The 16,566-nt window shown below is 43.0% G+C and overlaps 4 protein-coding genes across 12 annotated transcripts in view; 1 reads left to right on the top strand and 3 right to left on the bottom strand.

Annotated features, from left to right (window-relative positions):
* Positions 1-3,216: 3,216 nt before the first annotated feature.
* On the bottom strand, positions 3,217-6,309 carry LOC108604638. The gene is made up of 6 exons (XM_017994187.1): positions 6,068-6,309; positions 5,372-5,709; positions 4,889-4,992; positions 4,055-4,693; positions 3,663-3,988; positions 3,217-3,531 (listed from the first exon to the last, which is right to left on the bottom strand). Exons 2-6 carry the CDS (start codon positions 5,576-5,578, stop codon positions 3,431-3,433), a joined length of 1,377 nt encoding a protein of 458 aa, XP_017849676.1. The 5' UTR covers positions 5,579-5,709; positions 6,068-6,309; the 3' UTR covers positions 3,217-3,430.
* A 289-nt stretch (positions 6,310-6,598) lies between these two features.
* LOC108604603 (cytochrome c oxidase subunit 5A, mitochondrial) lies at positions 6,599-7,367 on the top strand. Its single transcript, XM_017994140.1, has 2 exons — positions 6,599-6,699; positions 6,778-7,367. Exon 2 carries the CDS (start codon positions 6,780-6,782, stop codon positions 7,227-7,229), a length of 450 nt encoding a protein of 149 aa, XP_017849629.1. The 5' UTR covers positions 6,599-6,699; positions 6,778-6,779; the 3' UTR covers positions 7,230-7,367.
* A 130-nt stretch (positions 7,368-7,497) lies between these two features.
* LOC108604601 (kynurenine--oxoglutarate transaminase 3) lies at positions 7,498-9,450 on the bottom strand. 2 transcript variants are annotated; one of them, XM_017994139.1, is made up of 5 exons: positions 9,407-9,450; positions 9,240-9,295; positions 8,711-9,013; positions 8,419-8,655; positions 7,550-8,362 (listed from the first exon to the last, which is right to left on the bottom strand). In XM_017994139.1, the coding sequence occupies exons 3-5, from the start codon at positions 9,011-9,013 to the stop codon at positions 7,550-7,552; spliced, it is 1,353 nt and encodes a 450-aa protein (XP_017849628.1). In that variant the 5' UTR covers positions 9,240-9,295; positions 9,407-9,450. The 2 variants fall into 2 exon arrangements, with proteins under 2 accessions (XP_017849627.1, XP_017849628.1); XM_017994138.1 differs by lacking the exons at positions 9,240-9,295; positions 9,407-9,450 and adding an exon at positions 9,069-9,176 and having other exon boundaries at positions 7,498-8,362.
* A 153-nt stretch (positions 9,451-9,603) lies between these two features.
* The window catches only part of LOC108604202 (trophoblast glycoprotein), a 29,566-nt gene continuing 22,603 nt past the window's right edge, over positions 9,604-16,566 (bottom strand). For 5 of the 8 annotated variants that reach the window (XM_017993557.2, XM_017993559.2, XM_017993561.2 and 2 more), the window contains one exon: positions 9,604-11,755. In XM_017993557.2, coding sequence (XP_017849046.1) covers positions 10,443-11,729 — 1,287 coding nt within the window. In that variant the 5' untranslated portion in view covers positions 11,730-11,755 and the 3' untranslated portion in view covers positions 9,604-10,442. Of the gene's footprint in view, positions 11,776-16,566 lie in introns of all 8 variants that reach the window. The other 3 variants (XM_017993556.2, XM_017993558.2, XM_017993560.2) reach the window with 1 other exon arrangement.

The following is a 16,566-nucleotide window of genomic DNA, read 5'->3' as shown; positions in this document are numbered from 1 at the left end:
CGATTCCATCAAGCATTAAATGCAGGGACCAAAAATAAGCTGTTATTGAAAAATTTTCAAACACCCTAAGCACTTGCTGTTGCCACTTGTCGCTGTCACTATCGCTGCGTCGTCGCCGATGCCAAAATGTTGCGTGTGGCAGAGCTGCTGGCGCGTGCTTAATACGCTGAGTTTTCGACTAAAACGTGCAGTCAGTCGCTGCCAAGCGTTGCAAAGTGCACACGACAAGTTGGCGACATCAGGCGATGAGAAAACAATAACAAAGTAGCAGCGCAGACAATTAAATTGCCATACTCTGACACTGAGACACCGAGAAAGAGAAGCGAGAGACAGAGATAGAGGGAGAGAGAGAGAGAGTCTGATAGAGTGCGTGCCAGTGTGGGAGCGTTAAATTGATTGCTCCGCTGGCATGCGCTTAGACTCGTTTTTGGATTTTCATGCAGTTTATTTGTTTTGGCGTTCTTTTCAATTTGCCAGCAACTTTAAGACGCCATTTCCGAAATGGAAATTTTTCTGTGGCATGCTCAGAAACATTTTGCATTTGGCACACAAAATGATGCATAAATAAAATACACAGCCAGACAATGCGCAAAAGGTAAGCAGGCGCTGCTGATCACTCAATTGTTCACACAAGAATATTTTCTTTCACAAAGAAATAAAAGCTTATTGCCTACAGGATTCCGCTTATTTATTATGCGCCGCCCCAACAAATACAAAAGCACACACACACACATGCCTTCGGGGCGTATACGTAACATTGTCATGCAACACTTTGACGCTTCATTAGCTCAGCTCAACCCGTGAAAGCTGATTACAATACAAATGTCATTTATGAAATGCTTAGGACAGGCTGCCATGCAATCTCTCAATAACTCAGTAAGCCTCAATACAAATGGTAATTTAATATGCAAATCTTGATGTTGAAAAATTTACAATTTCTACTGAGATTGCATTGCAAGCTTATACAATGTATGTAAGGTAAGTAATCTAAGTGCATATATACATATATGTATAAGACGATATAATGCTCGACTAGCTTACTAAAAAGTTTGTAAGACAAAACTTAAGCTTTTAGCTTGAATTAAAAGTAGAAAGAATAATTCATTTAAGTAAGTAGATTTGAATTTCACAAAGCTACGTGTCGAATGTATGAGCTGACTTAGAACCCTCAAGGATAATACAGTTTAGCAATCCAAGTTTTGAAAACTGTAAATCAATGTTGCAAGCGCAAAATCGCCAGCATTAGACAAACAAGCAATGTTTACTTTAATGTTCACAGATTTGCTTGTGTGCAATTGTTTTTTTGCTGGCCAACTTCGTACAACACTGCGTATGTGTCAGCTTTGTGTCGGCCAATTGTTGTTGATGATTTTGGCAGCCCGTGCCTGCCATTTGTTGTTGTTGTTTTTTCGCACGCTGTTTATGTGTGACAGCGACCACACGTGCCAGTAATCCGCAGCTAAGCAAAAAAATGACTTGTCAGCAAGGAATGTGGATTGTTGTATTTAGAAGCAATGTAATCATTTGGACACGCGCTATTATCAGTAAGCCAAGTTTTCGGTTTACTCTTCATGCCGTAATTAGTCAGGTGAGAGCAGCGAATTTTTAGCATTCTTTTTTATATTTCTTTTGAGCTAAGAGAGATTAGGCCGCCAGTTCTTGATTACAGACAAAGCATTTGGCTTGTAAGCCTGCAAGCGTAAAAAGGACTTGAAATTTACCTAACGCTTGGCGGCTTATCTTACCTTGCTTTGCTTTCTTGCCTGCCTGTCCCAACTAACCTTTTGGCCCGTGCCCGTGCGAATGTTTGCGCTTGCTCTTGTTTCGTTGTTTGACCAGCTTTTGGTGTGCAGATTAGTCAAATTGCTTTGGCTGACGCGCTGCCATTTGGAAGACTACTTGGCCGGGCGCGTGATGCCAAAGCTATTTACTTTAAGCCGCCAGCGACTAAAGTCCTCTCACTTTAACAGCGCTGATAAATTGAAGTCTTGACACAATGGCAACTTGATTGTGACTCTATAGCTGTTGGCACTGTTAGTTCAAAATCAAATTAAGCTAAAGTGCAATGCGCATAAATTAGGAATTTTTTAAGCAAGATTAATTAAAATGCACAACGTTAATGTGCTAGCTTATTAGGAATTGCAATTTTTTGCTTCAGAAAAGTCGTTAAAAATAATCAGAACGAATTGGCTTGGTCCTTTTTAAGGTGCATAAATTGAATTCCGGAATTATGCAGCAGCATGTTGTGGGCCACAGCATTTGCTAATTGCTTATAAATTGTTGAATTGTTAACTGCTGACAGCTGGCCCCCAAAAAAGGGTTAATGGGCAAGCATCCCCAGAGTACAACAAACAAACTTGGCCAAAATAGAACGCAGCATATTCACATTTGGGTATGGCTGGCAATTAGCAGGCGCAACAAATGGCTATTTTGTGTTAATTAGCCAGCCTTGCAAGTGTGTGTGTTTGGGCCACGTCAAAAGCTTGATGGCCTGCCTAGCATGGACATATTGATGGCAACTAATCGCTGACGACTGACAGCTGCAGCTACGACGCTTGTTGCGCTGCCCAGCGATTGAATTGACGTTTCAGCTTAATTGGCTAAGCAAGAGTGGGAGTGGGAGTGGGCAGGGAGAATCGCAATTTAGCGCTCAGACCCTTGCGGCATATACCAGCCACAATTCAATTAAAACTACAAAATCCAATTGGCCAGCAAGCAAAATCCCTGGCCAGCACTTTGCTTGCAGCAATTTAAGCTCGCCTCGAGCTAAGCAATCAATCAAAGAAATTTAAATTATTCAGCACGTGCAAGCAAGCCAAAGTTGAAGTTGGAGAATTCAACAATAAGCAACGCTATAAAATATTACGTAAGTCTTATCGCGCAGCACACGTGGCAGCGAAATTTTAGTTTACTGTCGCCTTGTCAATTATGTTACATGTAAAAAAGGGAGAAAAAAAGCAGACGCGGGCAAAAAATCGAACGAAATCGGCCACAAATCAATTCATTTATCTTCATTCTCGTTCACAGGGGACAGCCAGAAGATTTGTTTGGTTCTCTCTCTCCCACTCTCTGTTGTTTTTTGTGCAGTTTTCTTGCTTGTTTGCTTTTCAGCTCAGGTTTAGCCAGACACAAGTAAAATATCTTCGCACAAAAGTCAATTTCCGGCACTTTGCTTAGCACAAACAAAGTTAACAATAACACAGAGAAAGTTAGTTGAACAAGGAGCGTGGTATTCTATATATATTGTTGTGATTAACTTATGTATTTTAAGCTATTTACATGCTGAAATGCGCACATCATCGAGTTGAGTTTCTTTGTGTTTGCAGATTCATACTTAAAACTAATTAGTAGCTAAGAGACAACTTTAAGATATTCTGTTATTAGCTGCCATGCGGTGGGGGCAACTCTTTGGTCCACGTCGTGATGTCCTCTACTTAAGCAAGTAGTCCATTTCACCCTTTGTGGTTGACATATATTGATCCAGCTCCTTGTCCAAGTCCTCACGCTTAACCTCCTTGCGTTGCGGTTTACCTGTACAACAACAAAAAAAGAAATAGGTTAATCGAGCTCCATAGCTGGCTTAGATTATGAGTGCTAGTTTGAGCCGCTTAGCGCCATAATACCGCCACATGTCCTTTGAGCTGTGCTTGTTACGCTTTTACCTGCAACGGTGCGACCAGCACCACCACCACGAACACGACTACGTCCACGTCGTCCCTGCTGTTGATTAGCCTTGCCAGCGCCTGTGTTCTTATTTTTGTTGATGTTGCTGTTCTTATTGTTACCATTTTTGTTGGTAGCCTTGACTACTTTACCAGCACGTCCACGTGGGCGGCCCCGTGATTGTCCAGCGCCTTTGCCAGCGGCAGCACCTCCAGCAGCGGCAGCATTTCCCTGGCGTGCTCGAGAACGTGAGCGAGAACGCGAGCGCGAGCGTTGTGTAGCAACAGCAGCAGCACTAGCATTAGCAGCGGCACGTACAGCAGATCTGCAATAGATTGGAAAAGAGTTTGAGTTCCCACCACTGTTTAACATACAAACAGCAATTGCTTACCTGCCACGAGCACGTCCTTTGCGTCCACGACCGCCAGCAGCCGTTGCAACTGCCTTTTGTGCTACGTTCGAATTGCGACGACGCTCAATGCGCCCAGCAGCGACACCTGGAAGTTGCCCACTATTGCGACGATTGCCGCGACGCTTCTTGGCAGCTGCTACTGTTGCAGCCACGCCCGGACGCACACCCAAACGCTGTTTAACTGAAACACGAGAATTTGCGACCTGTGGCGGACGGCCACGACTCTGAGAGCGAGCTCGAGGCTGAGAGCGCTCAGGCATACGACCCATAGAGCGATCACGTCCGCGACTCAGAGACCGCTCGCGTCCACGAACCTGCGAATTGGGGCGTCCACGGGGCTGGGAAAGAGCGCGTCCACGAGGCTGCGAAAGAGTATTGCGTGCACGACTGCGTGAACGGCTACGTGCTGGGGCTAGAACTTGTTGCTGCTGCTGCTGCTGTTGGAAGCGTCCCAGGCTGCCGCGTCTGCGCTGAGCCACACGCTCCGCAGCGCCACCCACAGTGGGCCGGCGATTGCCAAGGCGCTGACGCAGTCCACGGACTGCCGAATTGGAGCGCCGTGTGGTGCTGCCGCTGCGACGTGCGCGCCCATTGCTGGCTACCAAATCGGCTCGCATGCTATTTTGAAGTTTTATTAGGCCAGAGGGAAGAAGCAGAAGATAGATGTTGTTTATGTAATCGTCACATGTTTTGTTTGTTTGTTACAATTGCTATGCCAGCAATCTTCGACTTGTTTCCAGTCGCATAGTAACAAGAACGAACTGCAGCTACAAATGTGTATATGCGTTGAAAATATTTTTGGGGGATGCTTACGTTGCCAGGCGAGAGATATTGCTTGAGCGCACAGGTTTTCCATTGGGGCCCAAGCGCAGCGCTTTCATTCCGCTGGCGCCGCTGGCCGATGTCCGCAAGCTTCTCTGTAAGATGCATAAGGTTTGTGATGGATTTTTTTGATCATAATCAGACGCTGCGCGCAAGCGTTAGCGATAGCAGTTCAGTGTGTGTTTTATCAGTAGAGGTCTACTAGAAGTGAGCTTAAGCTTAAGGGTTACTTCGAGGCTGGGCAGTTGCTAACAAGCTAGCTACACAAAAGTTCCGGCGCAGTAGCTAAATGTAAGAATCCATTATTGATGCTGTTCCAGCTGCTGCCATCGCTCTCTCCACTGCCCAGCCACATAGCAAGTTAACGTGAATCGCGGTTTGAAAACCATGCGTTATTTTGTTGGTCTATGTTAGGTCAGGTCATGGACATGCCAATCCCAAAGTCATTTGTAGTTTTGCTTATGGTTCACGTACGCGCTTCAATTTGAGTGCCGTCTGCACAGTATGCTTCCTCTTGAACTCCTGGAGCAGGCGCGTATTGGCCACTGATGGTGCAGAATCCACAATGCGGCGACTGCGGCTCCTTGAGCGGCTGCGGCGTCCGCGCGTCTCTGCCGTCTGTTGCTGGCGAGATTGCATTTGGGTAAAACGGTCATTCAACGATATTCCAGTTTGCACCATTTTGATATTTAAATTTTCTTGCTCTTTATGCTTGTTAAGATATGCAAATGCTATATTTTATTTGTGTTTGATTGTTTGTTGTTTTTACTGGCAGCACAGTTTAACTGTATGCGTTGAAACTTGGTTTGCAACTGTAATCGAAAGAAAATGTACAATTAGTTATATAGTAACTTTACTGCGAATCAGGTAGCAAACAGGTAGCCAAAATGCAGCTGGCGGGAATATATGGCCATAAAAACAAGGATTAAAAATCCAGAAGACCCAATATATTGGCAGATGTCAGCGCTTAGGTATGGCAATAAAAGAGATGCATAATACATATATGTAGATTGTATGTATGCATTGTAAAATGAGTTCACGTCAAACATAATTCTAATAATACACACACACCAATAATTATCTGTGTGTTGAGTCACTTGTGAATACATAATATTTTGCGAAAGAATGTAACATTTCTTAGACCTCGTTTAAACGTTTAATCGTACTTACTGTGTATGCGAAATTCCTTATCGTTTTTATTAGCATTCGCAGTCCCACAATTTCACAACTGATACTTCACGCTTTTAATTGTGCGTTTGCTATTTTTGTTTAGCGCAAATTAAAATTTGCACTTTGAGCGTTGAATTTCAGCGTATCGCGGCTGAACTTAATAGTTTTAAATAAGGAAAATATTAATTTTCGTTCACAGTTTTTATTCTGACAAAGAACGAAAGGTACAGCCTTTTCCTAAGTTGTTTTTTAGTCAACGCGTGGATGATAGTGTGCTAATGTTGCTATGCATCAGCGTTTGATGTGGTAACTTTGCCTTAAAGTGGCAACACAGAATAAATTTATTCGATTTTTAATTAACTTAAAACAATTAAATGCTATAAGACCAAAACATTGCAAAAGCCAGCAGTACGAATCACCAAATCCATACATTATTTTAATGCAATAAAAATATTTAGACCGCGAATCTTAAGACTTACGTTAACATTTAAAAATACTAAATGACAGTTGCTTAACAGCAACTATTATCCAGCATAGGCTGATTTAGTACACATTCAAAAAATATTTACACACGTTACTCAACACGCTCAGTTCTGTCATCTGTGAAAAATTAGCAAGAGGAAGAGCTAAAAGTGAGTCGAGGCTGTTACTTAACCAAAATTTTGCAAAAATTTAACAATTGCTATTGATTTTATTGATCCCTATTGCAGCCATGTTCCGCGTTACTGTCGGTAAAGTTGCCAACGCCATGCGCGGCACCGTTGGAATCACATCCAGCCGTGTTGTGGCCGTCCGCTATTCCCACGGCGCTGAGGAATCTGCTGAGGATTTCGATAAGCGCTACGAGAAGTACTTCAATCGCGATGGTATTGATGGCTGGGAGATTCGCAAGGGCATGAACGATTTGCTCGGCATGGATTTGGTGCCAAGCCCCAAGATCATCGAGTCGGGTCTGCGTGCCTGCCGCCGTGTGAACGATATTGCATTGGCCATCAGGTGGATGGAGGGCTGCAAGGATAAGTGCGGCGACCAGAAGGCTACACTCTATCCCTACTTGCTGGAGCGCGTCACCCCAACACTTAAGGAGCTGGGCATTCCCACAATTGAGGAGCTGGGCTATGATAAGCCTGAACTGGCTTTAAAGTCCGTGTTCGACATGTAAAGCGTTTTCCTTTTAGTTTAATTACAACACACACACACATACAAAACACGAAACAGAAATTCAATATGGTGCAGATGAACATGTTATTGGATTGCAAATAAAAAGGAGATTGGAGTAAGGCTACCCATAAATACCAAATGCTGTTTTTGTTTGTTGTTGGTTATGTAATGGGGCTGCCTAGGGTTAGGCGGCATCGCATACACGTTCAGACTTGCATGACGTAGCGACTGAACGTTACGCTATAATCGCAAATGTTATAGATATCAAAAATGCATCAGTTTATTTGAGTTTGGCAATTGCGCAGTTTAACTACAAAATTATTAGTTCAATTTTTTAAGCAGCTCAGCTGCCTTATCTAGATTCTCCTGCTTCTTGATAAAGCAATAACGAACAAAATCTTCGCCTAGATGCTTATTGGGCTCGCTGTAGAATGCGCTGGGCGGGATTCCTTGTAGTCCCATGTTTTTAGTCATCCACTTGGTGAACTTGTAATCACGATATTTGTCTGCTTCTGTGCTGAGGTCCAGCTTTTTGCCCAACGCTGTCCAATCGGCGATCATGAAGTAGCCTCCCTCTGGAATTGTGGGACTCATGCCCGCTTCAGTAAGAAACTTGGCCATAAAGTCTCGCTTTGGCTGCAGCTCGCGTGGCAAACTTAGAAAGTAGCTCTCTGGCTTGCCCATGCGTGTCAGCTCCAGTTCAAAGCTGCGAGCAACGCCTTCCTGCAATGGCGTGGGGCAAGTATAAACGGAATTCTGGTGAACCATTTGCAGGTTTCTAATCAAGTGATGTGGTCCATAGGCCCATCCAATTTTCCAACCTGTCACCGAAAAGGTTTTGCCAGCCGAACCGATTGTAATTGTGCGATCCCACATTCCAGGCAACGTGCAAATGCGCACATGTTCCACACCATCGAAGACCAACCACTCGTATACCTCGTCAGAAACACAAAGAACATTCCACTTGCGGCACAGCTCAGCAATGCGTTCCAGCTCGTGACGATGGAACACTTTGCCCGTTGGATTGTGCGGTGTATTCAGTATAATCATTTTGGTCTTTTTATTGAACATCTTCTCTAGCTCTGAATCGTCTAGCACCCAGTCGGCAGAACTGATAGGACCATCTTTCTTACGCTGTGGAAATATCAAAATTTTAGCAAATCTATTTTAGGAAACCAATTCATGCTTACCACTTGGAGTGGAATAAAGCGTGGCACGCCTCCTGCCATTTTTACCATGGGCTCATAGCAGTCAAAGAATGGCTCAATGATGATAACCTCTTCACCTACATCCACATGCCCCATTATAGTTGAATATAGTGCCTCATAGGCGCCAGATGTAACCAGAATATCATGCAGAGGATTTAGCTCACGGCCAACCAGGCCACTGTAAAGCTTGCCCAGTGCCTGCACCAAACGCAAATGACCCTGGAAACGAAGAAGGTCATGAAATTATATGACATTATATTTACTGCCCACTCACATTGCCTCTAGTGTATTGATGTAACAGAGGATTTTCATCGTTGCCAATATCGACCAATGCCTTAGTCACATATTCGGGTGCCGCATCATCCGGGAAACCTTGTCCCAAATTCAGTGGCTTGTATTGCATGGCCAGTGCAATATATTCGTTCCACACACTTGGTGTGCTGCCCTGCAGACGCTTTGGTAGATCAAACTTCTCCATAGTGTCAGCTACAGCTGCTTTGTTCGTATGTTGCTGTCGGTTGGCAAAAAAGTTAATTTGGCGTGGCAGCGCACAAACACTTCGGGAATTTCTAAGCATCTGAAATACACAACATTTTCATTAGCTATCGCCGTCTGTTTACACATAAGCCTACCATGTGTGCGTGCTTTTTATTACAATTAAATAAATGCAACTGGTTTCTATTACTAAAGCTTGTGTTAAAATTGTGCTGCGTCGTGACGTTGCATAATCTAATAGGCTATGCAAAAACACAACAAGAGCAAGTGTGCAATGGAAATATCACATTTGTTTATAAACTACTCACATATACACATGCACACGGTATTGTATGCGTGAAGCTCTCGCAGCTGTTATGTCCGCCTGCAAATGGTACGCGATTTGCTATTTTTATTGCTTAATTGCGTTTAATAGTACAGATTTAATCTAGATTCATATGATATGCCTTATCATATGTCTAACTTTCTAAATTACCTGGAGAAGACAACAGGTTTATCTGATTTTTTGATTGCCGCTGTGTTTAGAGTTGCCACATTCGATAAACAGCTCGATAGCCAGCATACATGTTCCGATTGTCAGCACTCATGCTCGATTAAAAGTACTTACGTCATTCCGTTACGTTGCAAACTGACATTTAAATAAAACTGCCAACACATTATTTTTTACGTTTATTTATAAAAACAGCTTGTTAATTACACTAGTTTACAAATATGTATTTATTTTCTGCCTCAGAACTTTTTATATTTTGTATATAAATAGCTCCGAGGTCAAATGGCTGTAAACTAGTGTTACATGAAATTGAATTAAAGTCATATAATTAGTAGTACAGTTGAGTACAATTGACAAATAATTTAGTATAACATTTATAAGTACATATGTATGTATGTTAACACAAGTGTCAATAATTTTAAATGTAAGTACGTCATACTTGTTGAAATCTTTTTCATTTGCATTGATATAATCCTTTTACTTGTGTTTTATGCAGAGAGTTTTAACAACGTAAAGCTACTAAACTTAAATCACAGATAACACTAAAGTGTTTGTTACAATTTATGTAAGTATGTGTGTGTGTGTGTGTCTATATTGTTTGCTTGATATATATGGATTCATATACTGGGTTGTTTGTCTTTCAAAATATATGTATATGTTATATAGAGGCGCATACACGTGTATAGAGGCCGACTTAAGATCTACATAGATAATCGCTGTAAGTGTTGTCTATAAGCAATTATTTGCCACAATTATGTATGTGTATTGGTTTGTTACTTAATCTTAAATGCAACATTTTACTTATGCACTACAATATATATGTTTGTTTGTTTCTATGTGTGCTTAAGGTTGTGAATAGATTTGAAAAACAAAACGTTTCTGCGAAATGGCACACAATCAAATTTGCGCTACGCGAATGGCGATAAAAACTAATATTAAAACAACTTATGGTAATTATAGATAGAACTGTATGCTTTGTTGTTGTGGGCGTGGTCGTAAAAAAAAATGCGGACTTGTGTGCTTAGACATGAACCTCTGGGCAGTCCTCATCCTTAATTGACGTGTATTGCACTTTCTTGGCCACATTATCGAACACGGGCGTCATCATGAACTTCAACTTGTCGCGACTGACATAGACGAGTGCCACCAGCAGTCCCAACAGTATCATGCTGAGCACAATCAGCAGAAATATCAACGTAGCCGTGTGTCCACTTATATGCGGCGGCAGTTGTCCATATGGCTGCTCATCCTCGGCAATGTTCAAGAAGGAGGCAGCCGCTGCCATGGCCGCTGCACACTCATTCATGTCCAGCTTGACTATGTGCGCTGGCGGTGGATCCGCGCGCTGTAGTCCATGGAAGCAGGTTAGATTGTCCTGGTCGCGCACATTGACACGTGTGGCCTGCAGCCACGTGCGAAACGGCGCCAGCTTGCAGTCGCAGACAAAGGGATTCAGAAAGAAGTCCACCATCAAGTCGGTGGTGCGATTCTTGCGCTCCTGCAGCTCATTCAGCAGGCGCATATCGCTGGGCTTGACAAACTCAAACTTGTTGCGACGCAGATCGAGGAAGCGCAGATTGTTCAGACAGCGCACCTCAAAGTTGATGTCCTTGAGCAGATTGTCGCCCAGCTGCAGATCGCGCAACGAGGGCAGATCGCAGAATACGTTGCGGTCCTTGAAGTGCGTGATTTCGTTCTGCTCCAGATGCAGCTTCTGCAGCTTCAATAGCTGACTGTTGACAAAAATATCGTGCAAATCCTCGCTCAGCTGCGGCGAGCTGTTGTCCTCAAAGGCATCGGTCAAATGCAGACTCTGCAGATTCACAAAGTTCGAGAAGACGCGCGGATGATGATGGTTGACCTCGTCGTCGAAGCGTGAGATGCTCAAGTTGTTGTGATTCAAAATGAGACGCTCCACGCGCGGCACATGGTGATAAGCCTTGCCGCGTATCTCGCGTATGTGATTCCTGCTCATGTCCACAATCTTGAGCTGCTTGTAGTCGTTTATAATGCCGAACACATTCCAGGGCAGCTCCGTGATGTAGTTGCCCGTAAATATGAGTATCTCCACCTGCTCGGGCATAAACTCTAGCACGCTGGTGTTGCGCAGTCCGGCATTGGTGCAGTTCACAATGAATTGGACAATGCCCTCGTAGAGCTCGTTGCCGCAGCTGCAGCTTGCCGGAAAGTTGGGGCCGCAGCTTGACGAACTTTCGGCGTTGCCTAGCGACAGAGCAGCGCTAATGGCCAGCGTTGCCAGCAGCAGCATCTGTGGCTGCAGCTGCGATTCCTTGGTCCTCAGCAACATCTCGCCGTTGTTGCACGTTGAAAAGCCTGCAATTAATAACAGAGCGCTATGTTTTATTAGTTGCAAATGCATTTTAAAGCAAGCCCCAAAGCCAACAAGCGAACACACAAAATGCAGCCAGTCAGCCCGAAGTGCAGGCGCAAATTTATGCAGCGCAACTTGCAGATTTATGAGTTTATGATGGGGCTAAACATAGCAAACACACACACACACACACAGCTAAGCACAAGCTGACCGCAGCTCTACCCTACCTCGCTGCTGCTGCTGCTGCTGTTGCGCCTCAATCAACGGCACCCACGGCGTATGGGTAATTTCTGTTTAGTGCCAAAGTTTTTGGTTGCGCGCCAGCCACAATAAACGCTCAAAGGGCACTCAAGCGAGCTGACGAAGTATCCACATAAACTGTGCGCTCTCCCTCTCTCTCGCTCTAACGCACTGCGTCTCTTTCGCTCACTCTCTTTTGCTTGGCTACCTATGACCGCAAGGCAGCCGTAAAGCATATTATTTTTCGGCTTTTATTGCTATTTGCTTAGCAAACAAAGCACAAGTCTGAGCGAAGAAAAATAAAAACACTTTAGCAGCTGAAGCAAGCAAATCGAATGTGCTTTGCTCGCTTTAAGCTGCAGCATTGTGTTTAACAAATTTAAGTTTAAGCTTGAGCAGCAGCAATCAATCAGTCAAATGCGCTGCTGGCAGTTTAATGCTGCGATTGCAATTAACAGCACACGGCTGACAAATCTGTTGCCAATTTTAAGCAATTGCCTTTGCGACAAACAAACAAACACACAGGCTACAATTGCTTGTTTGCCTTTAACAAATGTTGCTTACAAGCCAGCAGCCATTGTTGTCAGCAGCAGCAGCAGCAGCAGGCAAAGCATAAACGCCATTTTATGCTCAGCTGAGAAAGCAGGCGCAAAGCATTTTGTAAAAATTTCAACAAAATGGTAGCGCACTTGAACTCAACAACTCGTCTGCATCACTGTGTGTGTGTGTGTGTTTGTGGGTCTGTGGCATTTCCTGTTTGGCTGCCTAACAAGTCATAACACCAGCGCACACACACACACACTCACACGTGTGTAGTATTGCATACTTAAATTTTAATTCACATTTGCTTTTTGTTACTTACACACACACATACATACGCATAAGTACAGCTGTGTGTTTATGTGTGTGCGCCTGTTAACTGTTGCAATAATATACATGCCACCTGTGCATGCCCCTTGAAATTTCATTTGCTTTAGCTGCTGGAATAATAAGGCTACGTGGCTGTACAAATGTTTTTATAAAATTATTTGCTTGTTGCGCTGCGGTTGCACATTTTGCAAATTATTATATAGCAGACTTTATAAAAACCACATTCACTTTACACGCTATTTTAATGACAAAAGTTATAAAATATTTACATTAAAATTGTCGAGGCATATAATGTTGAACAAAGTAAAAAAACTTATTAATTAAATACAGTATAAGCTGGATAATGCTGACAAAATTATTCATTTAATTTAGTTCATATTAACATTATTATTAGCAACATATAAAACCAAAACAAACTATTTTGCTGCTGAAAGTTTTAAGCATAAATTCGTATATTGCACAGCGTATTAAAATTTCGCTTAGTGCATAGTTTATTTACTTTTGTTGCCTTGCATAAATTTATGTATGTTAAAAAATAATAAAAATAAACTGTGAGTAAGTTTGCAGTCACAATTCGTGCAGCTTTTTTTTTTAATTTGTTAGCTGTGTAGTGTAGTGTGACTGGCACTTAACAGTTGCTTTTTCTAACGGTATATATGGCGTGTAGTGCTTGCTGGCTAAACAGACGCTCGCTCCAATGCGAATGCAAAGCGTGAGGGACGAACTGTGCAAAGGCAAGTTGGCCAAACATGCTATACGAGCATTTTGTGGCTATATGAATGATGAGCTGTGTGTGTGCGTGTGCGTATGCGTATGCGTGTGTGTGATCTAATTAGAGCATAAATGCTGAGTAGTTAAGCGCGTTGAACAGGTGTGCTATTAGATAAGACACAAAACAAATTGCAACATTAAACGAAGTCAGCGGTAACCGCATTAAATTGATAACGTATTTAAATTTATTATACATTTAAACAATAGTTGAATTAATTACAGCAAAGCGCAGCAACTGGCAAATTGGTTGGCAATTGAGTTAGATTTATTTTGTTGCCTACTTTAAGGCGCTTGCTTAAGGCTGAGCAAATTCGTTTGCCAAAATGTGCGAAATACTTAAGCGTTAAATGTCTTTTGGGCTGCAGTCATTAGTTCAAAAAAAGAGAAATAGCAGCTTAAATGCAGTTGCTGACGCCAAGCTGACGCCTCGGCGTGGTAACAGCCGTGCCAAAGTGGCCAAGTGGCAACTAACTGTTGTTGACCAACCATAAATAAGGCGACAGTCAAGCAAGCGTGTCTGTGTGTGTGTGTGTGTGTGTGTGTGTGTGTGCATGCGTGAGTGGTTTTGCTTGTGGTCTGCTTTCATTTGCATTGGCAGCAGACACACAGCGACAGGATACAAAAGTCGAGCAGGACACACACACACACACACACAGTGGAGTATTACCATACAAATTTACCGTGGTGCAAATGCAATAAGGACAGTTCCTTTGAAATGCAATTAAACGCAACTGCAGCTGTCGAGTCGAGTGAAACTCAATTAGCACACAAGTTGCCCAACAGCAGCTAGCGACGGTAGCCAGGAGCAGCAGCCGGAGCAAGCTGCTATCCTTTGTGTTTGCTCACCACTCACACAGACATGAAAAGTCTCCGGTTCACGGCTTGCAACACTGGCCGGCCAGCCGGCCAGCAGCATTGTGGCTGCTGAAATTGGCGCATGTTGGCTTCATAATTTTATTATGACTGCGCCGCGCCGTGTGAAGCAGAAATTACGAGATAGTCCGACGAGCGGTGTGAAGCCAAGACAAACGTGGCCAAGTGGGCGTCCCTTTCAGACTAATTAGCAGACAGCTAATTGTACTTGAATAGCGCAGCAAAAGTAAACTGCGCGCCCCGGCACTTGTCAGATGGGGCGTGCACTACTCCTTACACTCTTTTCATTCTGTTTTGGCTTGTGTGTGTGTCTGCAAAGTTTTTAGCACGCAACTGGCGTTTGAAAAATTAACTCACGTGGCGCACTGGAGGTCAAAAGCTTTGAAGTTTATGACTTTCAAGGCGGCGCACTAAATTGCAGTAGCTCAAATAATTTGCAGTCTGTTAATAACAGTTAAGAGCAATATATGCGCGTTTTATCTGGTAGAGTCAGGCAATCGGAATCAAGTCCTTTGCACAATTGCAAAAGCAATAAAATTGTATTGCTGCATAAACGAATCGTTTAGTTTGCTTTTGTTAAATATTTACCACAGCGCACAAAACAAAATAAAAGCAGCTCAATAACGTCGCCAAAGCCTGAATCCCTTTACCTGGTCAACAATGTAATAAAATGCCACACACGCTTTAAAGCGCAAATCGAATTCAAATTGGTAATTGGAATACATGTGAGGGACACACACACACACACACCCACACATGCATGGCACGTGGTTGTGTCCAGGTTGCATAAAAAGTAACTACAACAAGCGCAGACACTACAAAAAAGGCAAAGAGTGAAGTATGAAGTGGCATTTTGAATCCGCTTTGCAGCATTTATAGCAGAAGCCAACAGACAGCTGTCAGTTGCGATGGCGCCTGACGAATATGCCACGCCCACGCCCCAAACAGTGGTGTAGTGCACAAAAAGTATAAAATATGTTGTTAACAAAAATGTCTCAATTTGCAAAGCAGCGCACCCCCTTTAATTACAATGTGGCTACGCTTATGGCGCAGGCTATAAATGCTGTCAAAAATTCAGTGCTACCCCCTTTTGCAACTGAAGCTGCGACTGTTGCGAATGTGTTGGCTGTAGCACTATGCAAATTGCAGCGTTGCCAGATTGTCAAATATGCACACACACACACACATACATATGCATAGCTTGCAGCATTATCAGTTGTTACGCTCTTGTTTTGTGTGTGTTTTTGTTGTTGCCTTTGCAAATTTATGGGCAAAACACGCCCAGCGCACTGGGCGACACTCACAAATTGCATTAAAAGCGCTCGCATTGAATTCCAAAACTTTCAAGCACTGAATGCCAACGCTTACTACACTAAATATTGCATTATATTATGCTAGCGAGTTTTTGTTTTACTCAAGTTTTGCTTAACTTTAAGCTAATGAAGTGTAAAGCGCTTGAGCTTGTTTTTGTTTTTTTTTTTGCAGCAGTTGTGGGCTACGCATCATTAAAGCCGCAGCCTAAGAGCTGTTGCCTTATAATGGAAATTTTGTTTTGTTTTGCTTCCTTTTTTTACTTACACACAATATTTTTCGATTTCAGCGTTGACAGGAAATGGGTTTTGTGCTAAAGTTGGGCACAGCGAGCGCGCGCAAAATAAAGAAAAACTCAGCAAAGAATGAATTTTTACACACAGCAGACATGAATTGAAGCATTTTGGGCGCTAGTTGTTTCTCTTTTTTTTTTTTTTTGTTGCATACACTTGGCATATTTTGCATTTGAAATTTATTTTTCTTACTTTAGCTACAGCTGCTGGTTGCGTATAAAAGGAAAATGTTTGCATGTTAAAATGAAGAGAAATGTAAATCTGTCTAAATTGTATGCTGGCGCTTTAGACTTTTAACTTTTAGCTGTTTGTTTCCAATTAGAGAGAGAGGGACCAACGAGCGGCCACCACAGGGCGTCTGATAATTGGATTGCCATACATGACTGGCCTAGGCTCGGACGCTGCTGCCAGTCCAAGGCAATCTGCGTGTCTCTGCGTGTGTCTGTGTCTGTGTC

This window comes from Drosophila busckii, chromosome 3R (assembly GCF_011750605.1).
Source record: "Drosophila busckii strain San Diego stock center, stock number 13000-0081.31 chromosome 3R, ASM1175060v1, whole genome shotgun sequence".
NCBI classification, from domain to species: Eukaryota; Metazoa; Arthropoda; class Insecta; order Diptera; family Drosophilidae; genus Drosophila; species Drosophila busckii.
The sequence above is the reverse complement of the archived record's forward strand: the minus strand, read 5'-3'. Positions and strand labels throughout refer to the sequence as shown.

What these genes read in the sequence shown, in the direction of transcription:
- LOC108604638 (XM_017994187.1), bottom strand. Translation starts at nt 5,578, where the DNA reads ATGGTGCAAACTGGAATATCGTTGAATGACCGTTTTACCCAAATGCAA. An exon ending in AAAGGACGTGCTCGTGGCAG is followed by an intron (nt 3,989 to 4,054) that starts GTAAGCAATTGC and finishes AATCTATTGCAG; the next exon opens with ATCTGCTGTACGTGCCGCTG. An exon ending in TGCTGGTCGCACCGTTGCAG is followed by an intron (nt 3,532 to 3,662) that starts GTAAAAGCGTAA and finishes GTTGTTGTACAG; the next exon opens with GTAAACCGCAACGCAAGGAG.
- LOC108604603 (XM_017994140.1), top strand. Translation starts at nt 6,780, where the DNA reads ATGTTCCGCGTTACTGTCGGTAAAGTTGCCAACGCCATGCGCGGCACC.
- LOC108604601 (XM_017994138.1), bottom strand. An exon ending in ATCAATACACTAGAGGCAAT is followed by an intron (nt 8,656 to 8,710) that starts GTGAGTGGGCAG and finishes CTTCGTTTCCAG; the next exon opens with GGTCATTTGCGTTTGGTGCA. An exon ending in GCTTTATTCCACTCCAAGTG is followed by an intron (nt 8,363 to 8,418) that starts GTAAGCATGAAT and finishes ATATTTCCACAG; the next exon opens with CGTAAGAAAGATGGTCCTAT.